Here is a 15530-nt window from a genome sequence, read left to right on the forward strand (position 1 = left end):
ATCATTAGCATTTATACAGGTGGTAGTAATTCCTATCTCTAATAACAAGATCCCCATCAACACAACCTGTCATGGAGAGCCCCTTAAAAAAGAAAAAGAAAAAGGCAAATCATCGCTGGAGGGTTTGAGCTTCATTAGTGAAAATACCTGTTCAGGAAATTGACTTGACCTCTGATAGTGTGGGTGGAAACCCAGGGGTCAGTCTAAGATGCCTCCTTTTCCCAGTGGTGAAGCAGCAACATCCCTTCATAATCAAGACATCATTAGAGACAGGGGGCTGATGAGGCTGTGGAGGGGTTTGCAAATTGGAGGATATTTATTTTGGACCTAGAGCTGTCCCATGGCTTCAGATTAATATCCTGTAATTGATTTCCGTCAGACGACCTTGGTAGAGGATAGAGGACATTCATATCCATAGTCAGCTATTGACTGAGCGCTTTGTCTTAATTAACTTCATTACTGTTTAGCTGTATTCCCCATGAGGTAGCTCTGATTTACTCTATAAGCTAATATCCTTCTCCTCTACTGTACTGCACTCTTTGTATGGGACAGTATTTTCTCCAGCAATGTCTCTGCTTTATATCGTTGACTAAAACCATCCCCCTCTTCCAACCTTCTGTCGTCCTCCTGCTGTTCTCTTTTCTCCCTCCTTTCTTTAACCTCTCCTCCTCGTTTTATACCTCTTTTCTTTAACCTTTCCCCTCTACAACCTCTTCTTTAATTTCTCCACCCCTTCTCTTCTACCTCTGCTTGTCTTTTGTCTGTTCTGTTCCTTTCTCAGCCGGTGCGACCCCTCCAGCCTTCTGCTCAGCCTCTCCAGTACTCATCGGTGTCTTACCCTCCTCAGCTCCTCTCTGTCTCCCCTAATCAACAATACACTGTGGTACTTTACTCTCTTTGCTTGTCCTTCTTTCCCTATTCTACTCAGTAGTTCTTCCTCTTCAGGGCTTGGGTGAACATACAGAGTGAGTTAGTCATCCACTCTGTTTCTGTTTGGACCCCACTGGGGTCACTATGTATAACAATGTCTGACGGTGGTATATGTCCAGTGGTGCTGTTGACCACCGCGGGTCAGACCACCATAGGCCATCAGGACTGAAGAGAAAAACGTTTAAATGATGACATTATTAGTACAATAAAGAGTCAACGTGGTTGTTACAATAGATGCCTGAGTCTTTTAAATGGGAATAATGTAGGGTAATTTCCAGACTATATAGATGACTATAAAATATTGAAATTCACTCAAAATAAGTGGAGCGAATGTTCTATTCTTGCAACATGCCTAATGGCTCTCTGACTACATAATGTAACCTTAAGGTTTGGGTATAAAATGTGGGTAAATGCTTATGAAGCAATACACTCAGAAGGACTCAACAGAAATAGCAGAAACAATGACTGGAGGTTACTTGTGTACAATTTACCTCAATGGGTCATTTTAGTTGGCCGACTCAACAATTTACCACGGAGTTGAGCGGCAATGAGTGCAGGCAGACTGGAGCATAAAGCTTTCTGTGGAATTGTGGACTTAGAAGTATCTGTCTTTACACACAGCATTTTCCTGTGTAAACGCAGGCTATTTTTTTCCCCCGCTTAGGGAAACGTTTACTTAGGCATTTGAGTTTTTAAGTCTGTGACTACGGATCCATCTTTTACTGTGTCCTAGATCTAGATTTTACGCGTCTGCAAATCACTTTCCATGCCTGTGTTTACATTGCTGTGATCACTCCGTGATCTGTATTCACAGTATAGCAGAGAGAATGCACACAAAGGCTATATAGAAAGGAATAATAATGTTTAAACATCCCTCTAATACAAAATGTATGCATTTAATTACTGCATTAACGATCATTTAAGTTTTACACGTGACAAATCCATATGAACTATTTGATCTCTACCAGTTGATCTCTACTAATTAGATCCTCTTCCAATTAGGTGAACACATTTTTGAGGGATGAAAAAGAAGCCTAGCCTGCGTTTTGTTCTTTGTTGGTTCACACTGTTGAATGTTATCCACATGCACAACAAACGTTGAGTGACAGCCACTCAATTTTTCACATGCGAATATTTTATTCTTATTTTACAAGTACAGAGTTTACTAACAGGCTATTTTTGGCCAGTGGGCCACCTGTTTCCGACCTTGGCTTTAGGCTGATCAATGCATGAAGTCAATAGTTCCTTTCCACTCTCCCCTGTAAGAGTTTATTTAATTATTTATTTTGATTGAGTTTAATTTTAATATGTTGTGCTACCCCACTCTCGATGGACGCAATTTGTGTGTTCCACTAGCTTCTTTCCTGACCTACCTCGACCAATAAACATCCCTTGATTACTAATTACATAGAAAATGTGTGGTAGGCTCCTTTTGAATAATTTATTCCATAGCAGATGTTGGTTGTGATTTTAGAATTTTCTATGAATAGCAATGCTAAAAGTCCCTAACCACCCGACATCCAGTAAAGTAAACCAAACCACACGTAAACAGGTCAGGAGGAATTAACTTAGGTTTTTGGGACCTTCAGGTTTTTGATCTGCATGAGTGTGTTGAGTTGCAACTCTAGTTGAGTTGCTAGTTATATGCTAGTTCAATAGGTAGTTCATTGACTGCAGTGGAAGCCAACTATTGTAGTATATAAGTTATGTAATGAATACTAAAGTGACTTGTAATATATGTTTGACATGTGTTCTGGTGTGATCCCACAGCAAGACAACTTGGGGGCCCAGTTCAGCCACATGAGTCTGGTCAGGCAGGCTTCTGGGGATGGCCCAGGTCGGGACAATCACACTGCCATGTACCCCTCATCCGTGGTTCTCCAACCTCCCCCGCAGCAGCAAGGATACATGGTGGCCCCCCCAGGCCAGCCTGTCCCTGCTCCACAGGCCTACAACGCTCCTGCCCCGCCACCAGTCAACCAGCCCCTCATGCAGCAACAGGGCTACTTGCAGCAGCAACCCATGCAGCAGGTAGTCAAGTGGTTTCTACCATTATGCTATATAATCAGTTAGAAACCAGGTGGTTCACAAACTGAATGCTGATTGGCTGATAGCTGTGGCAGTGCGATGGTAACTTGTTTTATGTCATGTACGCGCTCTAGAAAGTTGTCTCCTTTTTTACACATTTCGACACATGGGTAAATGAGCTAAATTCCAGCCACATTCATTAATAAAGGAAACCTAATTTAACAAATCAGACAAATTCAACTTTTTAAATTATTTTAACCATTTCTTTATGTGGCAAATTTCTTTGTGGCAAAAGTTAGTGCACCCCTACCTTTACAATCACATTAACTTGGTCTGGTTTGGTCTTAACCATATGGGTGTGTTGTAAAACATCATTCCACTATCTGACTGACTATCTAAAATGGATAAAACTCCTGACCAGTGACAATCTACATTGGACAAGTTGTCCCACCAAATTCAGGCCTGTAACTGACTGAAAGATGCTCTTAGATGTCTCTAAGAACCCCAGGGTAACACCAAGGCAACTACAGGCCTCTTGCCACAATCAGTGTGACAAACTGTCAGAGACTACACAAACTTTGCTTACATGGGAGGTCAGGAATGAAAAAGACACAATTGACTGTTTGCAGACAAACAATTTGTCAAAAAGCTGTAGCTAAACCAAACATGGATCTGGCAACAGACAATGATCCAAAACACGCAAGCAGAGCTACAGCAGAATGACTCAAAAATAAGTAATTGGAGGGTTGTCAAGTGGGCAAGAATTCCTACCAGTCGATGCAGGAACCTGATAGACCATTACAAGAAACAGTTACATTAAATTATATCGGCCACAGGCGACAACACCAGTAATGGGGTGTAGGGGTGTACTTATTTTTCCACCCTTTGAAAATGCATTTCCATTGGTTTTAGAAGAATAAATTATTGCCAAGTTTTAATCTCTTGGTGTCATTTGTTAAATAATTTTACATAATGTGTCATTGTCATATATCTAAATATAAAAAAAGAAAAGGAGGAAGTAAAAAACAACTTTCCAGGGTTTGTACGTACTTTTTCAACATGACTGTGTGCCGAAATTTGACTCGTGTCATCAAAACCACTCTTTCAAACCTCATTAGCCATAGCTTACGAAGCAATTATAGGTGATTGTAGTCGTAAATTATGCAAATACTTGTAAACAACATTTAACTCATTCATCCCAAATCCAGAGTGCACCTTTTAAAATGGCATCCGAATTGCCCTTTTTCAGTCTGCCACACATTAGCTGAAGGTATTAACTGGACCTGGCCCATCTGTAGTGGTATTAATGGTATGTTTTGGACTGCTGTGTCTCTGCCTATAGATACCAGCTTGTTACTGTGCGCCAGGCCAGTACCCTCTCTCCAACCAGCAGTACAGGCCGGTGGGCACCGTGCAGTACAACGCCCCGCAGAGTCAGCCAATCCCTCCGCCCCCACAACAGACAGGTAAGTGTCTAAACCGGGCTGAACCAGTAACTCGTCCCTCCTCACGGCCTACTTCCTTGAGTTTAAAACAGCTGTTACTTTCACACGACTCCTCTGTGTGACGCAATGAAATCCCTCAACGTTTCCCTTTTCAGCTTTCTCTGTTAGGTGTGTGTTTATTTTCCATACAGTCGTGTCCTACTGTGGAGGAGATTGCTCGTTAGCCCTTTCCTCTCTCCCGCTTCACCGTGATTTGACTCTCAGATCTTTTTTTTTGGTCTCAAGTTATCCACTCCTGTGGCGGCCACACAATGGGCTCATCTCAGGAAACTGCAGAGGGGAAATTAGATGGTGCCCCTGGGACAGAGGAGCATAGCCAAAAGCTAACTGCTGTTATTAGAAAGCTTTTCTCTGCAGGGTTTGCCATTGTGTCGCCTTGCCCTTTTAGAACATACAATAAGCATTTCCTGTCAAATACACCATTAGCATTATTTTCCACCCTACTGTGTATCGCAGAGCCATTATTCACAGTCCTTTTGGAAAATAACAGATGCTCAGCACTGAAATTCAAAAGCCAGTCTGATCTCAAAGGATACAGGGAATTGTCTTTTAATTACAGAGCGGCTTTTGGAAATGCATCTGTCATGCAGGTTGGCAGTGGAGGCGAGGGAGCCATTTCAAATGGGGAGAATGTTGTCATTTTGCCCCGACGTGAGGAATGTAGATTGAATGTATGTGTGGGTCCTGAGTCAGACGTTTAGTGGGTATTCCAGGCGGAGTTAGAACCGAAGGGCCTATTCTGGATGCAGGACAACATGTACCCTACATGCGTAGAACCAGGTATTGGCCGTCAACAGTAGAACCAGAGGCTCAGGATACGGGGCCGGGGCGCTGTCTGAGAGGCCTAAGATTCTCACAGTGAACCGGTCTCTTTTCCAGCCCCTCACTCTCACCACTTCTGACAGACCCCTTGGGCTGCTCCGCGCTACAGCTATGCGGGCAATCAAACGTCCGCAAAACTCATTTTAACAACCTACTTCTGTATTCCAGGTATATTTGAGGCTCGACCATCAAATCACTTATCCGACTTTGATGTGACATTAAATTAATCTCACCGTGAATATTGTTGATGGTTCATTATTTTTATGCACGATGTCCATGCTAAAATGTGTTTATTATTTCGGTAATGACTTAATGATTTATATAAATGCATATTTATATTATAAATAGGTGTAATCTTTTTGTGCCCTTGATTTTTTTTTATGGCAACATATTGAACGATATTGTATTATAATGCTCATTATTAAAAATGTTAAATATAAATGGCTTGTGCAAGAGTCTCAGCCTGCTTATCAGTCTGAAGATGGAAAATCAGAATGCGTTAATTCTCTATCAAATATCCAACTTGTTTAAATGTACTGTATTTATCCCGATATGGTAAGTTGAAGCCCAAGGAAACCTTTATGTATGAAAGAAACGGGGAAGAACATTTTTGTGGTAGATAATTGGAGTTTGACACCAGTACTGACAGAAAACGTTTTTTTTTTTTCCTCCGGCGGCTGAGAAAGCCCTGTCCTATTCAATTAATCTCGTAAGCAAAGATTAAGCTTTTGAACATGAGAAATACTAGAGCTTCTGCTGTAACAAGGAGAAGAGTTGCATGCCGTCTTCATCTTATCTCCTATAGCCACCTGACTGAGTTCCTCTTTTTAACCGGGCAGGCAAGATGGCAAGGCAAGCAATTCTTGCCTAGTCTTTTCTAGTCTAGAGGTCCTTGGTCTGGCTGTTACCAAACCTTTTCTGTCCTTCCTATCTTCCATCCTCGTCCTCAGTCTTCCAACCCAGAGTGTTTAATATTATATTTGCTTCATGCTCATTTTGTAAGTGGAGGTGAGAGAATGACACTAAAAATAGCGCTCAGCCTCTCTCTCGTCACCTAGCCCTCCTTCCTTTCCCTCTCTGCCGGGGGCTCTCCATTCCTTTTGTCCCACTTCTCTTCTCATCTGGGCCAAATTGATTGCTGTCGCTCTGGCCAAAAGCCAGGAGAAATTGAAAATTGCCCAGCCTGCCCCCTCCTTTAACTCCCTCGCTCCCTCCTCAGAGCCATAAGCGCTCTCTGGTAACCTTGACACTGATGTATTTTACCCTGTGAAAGAAAAGCTGTGTTTTTCTTTTTCCAGCGGATCATTTTAAAAATGTTTTAGATCTGCAATAATAATCCTAACAGAGGAGGGGAAATATCTTTGTTATATTCACCAAGCCATTTTAATGTTTACTTACCTGCGTCCTTGATTTCTTACAACAAAATGAGCAAACAGCCTGTTCCTTTACAAGAGCACTTTCATTTCAGTGCAATCCTTCTGAAGTGTTTCCTACTTTTTTGTATTTTTACTCATTTTCTTTCTTCCTCAATATTTCTTTTTTCTTTTGCTCTTTCTCTAGGTTACCAAACTGTGATGCCAAATCAGTCTCATAGCTATCCAAGTATGATAGGAGTGCAACAGCCACAGAGTCAGAACATGGTCAGTGGCCAGCATAATAGTATGGGAAATCAGATGCAAGGCATGATGGTCCAGTATCCCTCCATGCCATCTTATCAGGTAGGTACTCAGAATTTCCATGTTAGTCTATAATGGATCAGCGCATTAAACAATTAATATTTAGGCATATCACATTTATTCAAACCGTTAAGTAGCAAAGTGGTTAAGAACAGTTCTGTGAAGTAGAAAGCCCTATGTCACCTTTTTGTGTTCTGGGGCATGCGGCTTGGCCCGTCAGTAATATGGGTCTGTGTTGGTAGGTATCCATGCAGCCCCAGGATTCCCAGTCAGTAATATGGGTCTGTGTTGGTAGGTATCCATGCAGCCCCAGGATTTCCAGTCAGTAATATGGGTCTGTGTTGGTAGGTATCCATGCAGCCCCAGGGTTTCCAGTCAGTAATATGGGTCTGTTTTGGTAGGTATCCATGCAGCCCCAGGGTTTCCAGTCAGTAATATGGGTCTGTGTTGGTAGGTATCCATGCAGCCCCAGGGTTCCCAGTCAGTAATATGGGTCTGTGTTGGTAGGTATCCATGCAGCCCCAGGGTTCCCAGTCAGTAATATGGGTCTGTGTTGCTAGCTATCCATGCAGCCCCAGGGTTCCCAGTCAGTAATATGGGTCTGTGTTGGTAGGTATCCATGCAGCCCCAGGGTTCCCAGTCAGTAATATGGGTCTGTGTTGCTAGCTATCCATGCAGCCCCAGGGTTTCCAGTCAGTAATATGGGTCTGTGTTGGTAGGTATCCATGCAGCCCCAGGGTTCCCAGTCAGTAATATGGGTCTGTGTTGGTAGGTATCCATGCAGCCCCAGGGTTTCCATTCAGTAATATGGGTCTGTGTTGGTAGGTATCCATGCAGCCCCAGGGTTCCCAGGGGACGGTACAGCAGACATATCAGCAGCCTATCATCATGCCCAACCAGTCCAACCAGGGGCCCATGCCTGGCTCCGGCGTCCAGGTCTACTACAGTGTCATCACACCCAGTCAGCAGAACTCCATGAGGTAGGCCTTCTTCATCACTGTCACTAACATGGAAGTACACACTAATTAAAACCAGTTAAAGACCTGTTACCTTTTTGAATACAATGGGTTTTCTGTATAGAGGAAACACCTGTTGTTGGAGATTGCTGTTTTACGCGGACATATTCACATAAAAAACCGATGGCTTTTCATGAAATCCCTGCTTGTCGACTTTAACCGATAACTAGCTCTTCTCTGTGACGCTTCACACTGAGCTCTGGAAAGGGGGTCACTTTCAAACCCTCTCCTCTCTCCTCCGCCCGGGGCCTCTTCTTTAGTAGGCCACGTTCAAGATGATTTATAGGGCCGGATATCCACTGAGTCTTAATATAACAGCTCTGGTCCCGTGTGGTGAGCTGCTCTCTCTCCACACCATCTTTCATGCCAGCCCTCTGGTCCGCCGTGCAGACGTGCGTGTTCCTCAGGGGGCCTAGCGGAGCGCCAACTGTCTCCAGCAGCAGCAGCTGCCTGCCTCTGTGCTTTGGGCTGCCGCATCGCCCTGCCTCCTGCCAGCCTTCGCGCCGCTTATGTCCTTATTAAATCAGAACCAATGCCGGGAAGCAGAAAGCCCGACGTGGCCACAACAGCAATTCAGTAATGCAGACGCAATGGTAAATGTTGATCTTTCCCTTGATTTGTTTTCGTTAGGTTGAAAATGAGGTCCGTAGTGATTCCCCGACTCTCACCAGTTCCTGACTGAGGATATTTCTGGTTGTAATGTGATGGTGTTATTGATCCCCTGTGCATACAGGGCTCCGCGTCGCTAATTCAGCCCATTTCCAACCGATGAGGCAAATTCTGATTTCACAGAGCGTACCCTACAAGTGACTTGTACCCAGGCTTCGACTCTGCTGTTCAGCTTCAAATGTCTCCCTCTCTTTCCGCAGCTCCTCTGTGGGGTTCCTGCCTCCACCCGGCTCAGAGCCCATGCAGTTCCCTCGGCCGCACTCCCCCTGCGGCTCCCAGCAGCCCCTCCATCAAACACAGCAGAGCTCAGGTACAGCACCCGCCCCCATGAGGCCGCAGCTCTCTGCCACCCAGTCCAGTGTCAGCCCTAGGCTGTGTCCGTTCCAAGCAGGCCAACGCTAGGAACAAGCTGCACTAATAGTCTGGCAAGCAACAGTTTTTCTTAGCAGCACCATTTACATCTTTCTCCAACCTCTACCTTTTTGTTCTTCAGTGCCCTGTTCTAGCCAACCCGAACAATGTTGTTTTAGCCCAAACCCCTTGCACTAAACACATGAGTCGAAGAGCCTTTAAAACGTTTCACCAAACCCTGAAATTAGAAACCCCGCTAAACAAAGGCAGGTGTCGTCTGGAGAAATTACTTCCCTCTGAATTCTCTGGCAAATGGAAATGGATTGAAAAGGGTATTCTGGGTGAGGGGCCCAGGCAGGCGGCAATATCATCTGTAACCGTCTCCCAGGTTCACAGCTCCAATAATATGTGGCAACTCCAAAAGAAAGGTAGTCATGTAGACGCCTTAACATCCTGCCAGCCCCCCCACTCCTCCTTTTTGTTAGTTCTTAGGCTTTAAGGTGCTAATTGAAATTACACTCTCCAAGTCTTAACGATCTAATTATTGAACAGATATGGCCAGGTAATTAAAAAGTAATTCCTCTGCTGCTTTGTTCCCAGTTATGGACGCGTAAAAAAAAAAAAAAAAATGAAGGGCTTTCATGGGTCCTCTAATTCTAATTTAAACCGTTTTATGTTGCTTCAGTTAATGTGAATTTCCTCTCTGTGGCAAAGCCCTTGTGATCAGTATAGCGATCATTGGTCTCCACACCTCTTCCCTCCATCTCTCTCACTCTGTCTTCGCTTTTCTCCTTGAATCACTAATTAGAGGAGAGGAAATGTTCTTTCAAATCCTGAAAATAGATTTTTCTTCAGAAGTGAGGTGGTCGGCATGTTTTAATTTCATGCAGGGATTACCAAGTGAAAAACAAATTCCTTCATTTAAATGGCAAAGGCAATTTTGTGGCAAAGGCAATCTGGGGCTCCTACACAAACCAGGAATTATACTTAATGTAATGGGGCTTGTAGTGGTAGACAACATATAGAAGAAATAAAATTATTAAAATGTAAAATGGTTGTGCATTTATTTATAATGGCTGGTGAGCACATGAGGTAATGGGATATGCGCTTATGCATCAGTTTAAGGGAGTTGATGCAGAATTGTAGTCCAGTGTTCCGTTTGCAGGTTGATGCGGTGAGCGTAGTTCTGTCTCTACAGGCCAGATGGCCGGTGGTTGGGGCCACTTCACAGGGACATGTCCGGTGGTGAGATTTCTTTGGTCGCTGGCCAGATTGACCTGTACTGCCTGCCTTCCCTCCGCTTGCAGGAGGAGAATTTTGTTGGTACTACTCAATTCAGTTATTGTTTGGCTAGCTTTTATTTGAAGCACAATTTGGCACAATCAATTTTTTTGGTCATGGCCTCCTTTTTCCTGTAAGGGAATAAATAATGATTAATGACGAGCTGAGAGCAGTCAGGTTTCTAGGTCCAGCTGCAGATCAAGTAAATTGCCTGAACCTATATTGTAGGCTAACGGCAAATGCATTTAATCTGACATTGTTTGGCAGAAGGTATTAGATGCGAAGAAGCATTCATTTTCTGAGCTGCCTGTCCTTGAAAAGAAGGCACACTGGAATTTGGTGTATAAATATTTTTCTAACATTTAATTAATAATAATATTACATATCAAATGAGTGTGAGTTTAAAATCACTTCTAGATTACTAAGCATTCTAGTGGTGAGACAGCAAATGTGGTTTTGTTTTTACAATGCACTAATGAAATGTTAACCGAAGGGAACCATTAAATCACACTGACATACACTAATCATATTGAGCCTAAATCCATATATTTGGTAATATAAAATGTGGATATCCAGCAAGTCTTTGTAATTGCAGAAGCTGACACACACAAATGATGAATATTCTGTTATTCACAACTGTAACATGTGGTCAAGGCTTAGCACATCAAATATGTCTTCCAGAGAAATGAAAACAAGTTTTCCAGTTTTGGACTTGGTGTATCAGTGCAGGGTACTTAATAAACCATCTGCAGTACGTCGCTAGTAGATTAAGGCCCAGAATGCTTCCGTTCTCTTGTGGCTGTCTCTGAAACCAGTCGGGTTGCCTCCATTGTGTAGTAAATTTGTGAAGTAAACACCAATAGAACGATGGAGGCCACTAACCGCTCAGAAGCTGTTTTGACATGGGTTCTGCCCTTTTATGACGCAGTCTTAGATAATTGCGCCGATTTAAAAGCCTAAGATAAAATATTTACCCAAACGCGTCTTTAATGCCGCTCAAACGTATCAGTAAACCGTTGTCACGTTTGGTGTAACATTCCTACGTGTCCTTGCCGTCTCTGCCTCAGGCGTCCCTCCTCCCCCTGGCGGTGGGATGGTAATGATGCAGCTAGCGTTGCCCCACGGCCAGCAGCCACGGCCTCACTCGCCCCCACAGTGGAAACACAGCAAGTACTACAGTCTGGATCACACCAGAGGACAGAAATCCACGGAGCTCTCCGCCCTGGACACCTCACAGGTGGGAGTGCCAAGCTCTGCAGCCCCATGCAGGGACCACATTACAATTACAAGAACCTGCTGATTTTGAAGGGGGAACAGTCTAAATGTTTAGCCGGTGTCTTTGAAGGTTAAATGTAGGCGTGGGGTTTGATGTTGCATTCTGCAGTTTTTCTATAGAGGCAGTAGCCTTGCATGAATAATTTATTTTGATGGAACCAATGGTGGTCCTGGTGTTTGGGAGCCCTGTGTTCACCCTGAATCCCTCCCCTGTCCTCTGTCTGTACAGAGCAGTCCCCAGCTGGGCAGCCCCTCCACCTCCCCTGCCCAGTCGCCAACCCCCTCCCACCCACATCACCTGACCAATGTGAAGAGCATCCGTCCAGGCCTTGCCCCAGTACCCATGATGCCCCAGTTCTCTAGACCCTTTGTGCAAGGGCAAGGTAAGTGGGAAGCCCAGTTGTTCTCTACCCGGTCCTTGTGGACAATGAACAAGCCATTTCACATATCAAACAAATCTTAGTTATTGTTATTATATTTTGATGCCTTTTATCTTGCACCGCAGTATGACGGTTTCAGATAATTTGTAGCTAATCTAACTAGCTAGCTAAAGTTTGCTTGAACCGCATCAACTTAAGTGTCCACAAGCATCAAGAAAATAACAAAAAAGAATGTAGCCATGGAACAAAAACTATTTGTAGTAAAAAAAAAAAATCCATCAGCATTGTTTGTGGGTTAATAATACTCTAGATGGTGCGATCAAATGGCTTTTGAAGAAATTATTACATAAAAAACGGTGTTGTGGCCATACACATTATCTTGCAGCATTTGAAAAAAAAAATTGGTTTCATCTAAGGTAGCGAGCTCATTCATTTGGTGAATCAACCCATACAGAAGCCTTGTGTTACTAGGAAACCAGGGCATTTGTTGATCCAACCTATACAGAAGCCTTGTGTTACTAGGAAACCAGGGTATTTGGTGAACCAACCCATACAGAAGCCTTGTGTTACTAGGAAACCAGGGCATTTGGTGAACCAACCTATACAGAAGCCTTGTGTTACTAGGAAACCAGGGAAGATGCAAATGTCTGCGGATTATGAAATGTTTGACTCGTGTAGAAAGTAAAGGAAGTAGTAAATAATATCACAACATGCCTGAGTCCTATTGATTTAAAACTATATTGACATCATATTGATTTAAAACTGTCTGCTGTCATCTCTTTTGTTCTCAGGAGAAGTACGTTACCCATTGCTAGGGCAGCCCCTCCAATACAACCCCCAGATCCGCCCTCCTCTCCTTCACGCTCCCCCCATGGTCCCCAACCATCAGGTGAGTCTACAGAAGACACATTATCCACTCCATGTGACGCTACCTGTCCTGGTTTTTGGAGGAAATCTCATTGGGGATAACAATGTACAATTGTGAAATGCATGGCAACGCCTGGCAAATGTTTAAATATTTTGCAAAATAAAATAAAAGATCAAGTCAAACACTGGTCCCTGTCTTTTTTCCCCCCTCTGTCTTCCAATGTTGTCAGTATCATAAGTGTGATTCCTTTATTCCAAGTTCAGACCGTATAGTCACAAGACCAAATGGTCTTCTGAACCTGGTGTTGTCTTGCTTTCTGCCCCCAGGTTCCCATGGGGATCCGGCACGGTGGTGGAGGCAGTAGAGGGAGGAAGCAGCCAAGGAAAGCTCTGTCTACAGATCTCAGTGTAGGTGAATCAGGTAATGGTAGGGCAACACCTCTGTCTGTTAGCGGACAGAGATGTGGACCTCCAAGCCAAATGATGCCCATTTATCCCCCACAAAGAAGGGGGGGGGGGGGAGACTAGGGTTAAATACAGGCAAAATCCTATAGGAAAGGTTCCTTCTGTTATCTTTTCACACACACACACACACACACACACACACACACACACACACACGGTAGACGATTATCACCTGGGAGAGGCATTTCACATGACAATAACGAACACTGACATTTGTTGCTTATTAAAAACTGAAATTGTCTGACTTTAGTTTTAATCTGCTTGAAAACCTTTGGCAAGACGAAAACTGCTGTCTTACTGTGATCCACTAATCCAATCAAGGAAGTTAGTATTTTGTTTTAAATTCATCTAAAAAACTGAACGTTTCAAATTGGTTCTGACGCGTCTCCATTTTCTCTTTGAGGCAGTGAGTGGGCGAGTCCAGGAGGTGACTGACCCGACGAAGGGTATCACCCAGGCTGGAGCGGATCTTTTGCTTGGTGACCTCTCCAGAGTAGGGGCTGTGGTCCAGTGCCGCCCAGAGCACCACCGCAGGCACCAGGACCGGCAGTCTGGGGAGACTGGTGACCACCACCACGCCAAACCCCAGACCCGTGGCCAAGCCCATGCCAACCCAACCTCTGCTTACACCACCGCGACCACCATGCCCTCCAGGTACGCTGTGCCGGGCACGTTCCTTCGCAACAGCGGCCCCGGAGCCTCCTTCAAACTCACGATGAACCGGGGTCCCGGCCAAGACCAAAGACACCCCCTGGAGAGGGCCTGTTCCCAGTAGAGAGCCCTGGCTTAACCTTTCATCCCTGACCCCTCACCAGCACCGCCGGTCACTTCCTGTTGCCATCCCTCGCCCCATATCCCCTCACTCACTCACTCTCTTTAACAAGTTGGTTTGATGTAAAGGGTTGTGTTTCCACTTGATTTGTAGAGACTAGGTTGGGGGGGTGGGGGTGTTGTACTTTGTAATGTTCTTGCTAGAGATTTGACAAAAAAAGAAGGAACCTTAACACTGAACCGACATGAATGAACATCCAAATACCATGATTATTGAACTTCCAAATATTGTTAACCTGTCTGTTCTCTATTTTGAGAACACGCCAGAACATATCAAAAGGGCAGCCTGTATTTTTTATTTGTTTTATAGTTGTTGAAATGTTGAGTCAGACCCAAAGCTTAGCTCTTGCTTTGATCATTACTCCCCCAGCTCAATAGCAGTGTCTGGCCTGGTTCAGTTTAATTCAACCAAAGCCACCCAACCCATACATTCGCGCCACACACACACACACACACACACACACACACACACACACACACACACACAAGGTAGCCGATTATCAGCCACCAACCACTTGCCCCATATTGTGGCCAGTACATCATGGAGTTGCCCTCAACTACAGAATGGGTCTCTTGTTGTGCCTTTCTCGCTTTATTCTCCAAGAAACACAAAATGAAGACACCCCAGTCAGTGTCTATTGTTAAATAAAAGGACTGGCACCTTGTAAATAATTTATATAGTAGCTAAATAATTCAATCAGTTTCTCTTCACAGTGAACAGCCTGAGTCTTGGTCACAGGCCGGCGCAGATGAGAGCAGTGAAAAAAGAAAAGAAAAACTTGTTTGACACCCCTGGTTTTTAACTTAATTTAAAAGTAGAGATAAAAATGACACTCCTGCTGCAACGGCGTATTTTAGCAATCCTCTGCTTGGATGGCCTTTCTCCTACAAAGCCAACAGTGTCAAATCTTTCATTAGGTCTTTTAAAATAATATACCTACTGGGTCACTGGAAAAAAAAAACTGTTTGCACATTTATACATCTGAATATACTATATTATATCTATATTTTTCTTTTATTTCTCAAAGATCAAAATGTGTGGATTCTGAAAGGCTGTTCAATGCTGGTGCAAGTCATTTTTATTTCAGTTTGAAACCAATAAATGTTTACACCAAAATATGTGCTTTTTCAGATCACAGGAAGTCCTTTGAAATGGATGAGTCTTTTGGGGTTCTCTGTATATTTGTCCATCACCAAACAGCTTTGGATATCCTCTTTTCATGATGTGTAAACTGATGATTAAAGTATATTTTATCAACACCAAGAAATAGTCCTACATTAGATGTCAGTATAACAAGAGACTGGTTTGTTTTTCTATGAAGGGACGTAGGTTTTCTTGGTCTTCCTGGGTTATATTGGTCTTCTCTAATTTGGTCTTTGGTTAGTGCTATTTATCTCAATCCAGAGGAGGTTTTATAGGCTAATTTGTCAGCT

The 15530-nt window shown here is 43.7% G+C and overlaps 1 protein-coding gene across 14 annotated transcripts in view; it reads left to right on the forward strand.

Moving 5' to 3' along the window:
• LOC105016235 (R3H domain-containing protein 1) overlaps window positions 1-15213 on the forward strand; it is a 57364-nt gene extending 42151 nt beyond the window's left edge. For 9 of the 14 annotated variants that reach the window (XM_020054911.2, XM_013137876.4, XM_013137873.3 and 6 more), the window contains 11 exons: window positions 782-883; window positions 2701-2961; window positions 4301-4424; window positions 6846-7003; window positions 7787-7941; window positions 8847-8956; window positions 11346-11515; window positions 11783-11936; window positions 12725-12822; window positions 13128-13221; window positions 13673-15213. In XM_020054911.2, the coding sequence (XP_019910470.2) occupies window positions 782-883; window positions 2701-2961; window positions 4301-4424; window positions 6846-7003; window positions 7787-7941; window positions 8847-8956; window positions 11346-11515; window positions 11783-11936; window positions 12725-12822; window positions 13128-13221; window positions 13673-14040 (1794 nt within the window). In that variant the 3' untranslated portion in view covers window positions 14041-15213. Of the gene's footprint in view, window positions 1-781; window positions 884-2700; window positions 2962-4300; window positions 4425-6845; window positions 7004-7786; window positions 7942-8846; window positions 8957-11345; window positions 11516-11782; window positions 11937-12724; window positions 12823-13127; window positions 13222-13668 lie in introns of all 14 variants that reach the window. The other 5 variants (XM_013137874.3, XM_013137877.4, XM_013137878.4 and 2 more) reach the window with 5 other exon arrangements.
• Window positions 15214-15530: the final 317 nt, after the last annotated feature.

This window comes from Esox lucius, chromosome 16 (genome assembly GCF_011004845.1).
Source record: "Esox lucius isolate fEsoLuc1 chromosome 16, fEsoLuc1.pri, whole genome shotgun sequence".
Lineage (NCBI taxonomy): Eukaryota > Metazoa > Chordata > Actinopteri > Esociformes > Esocidae > Esox > Esox lucius.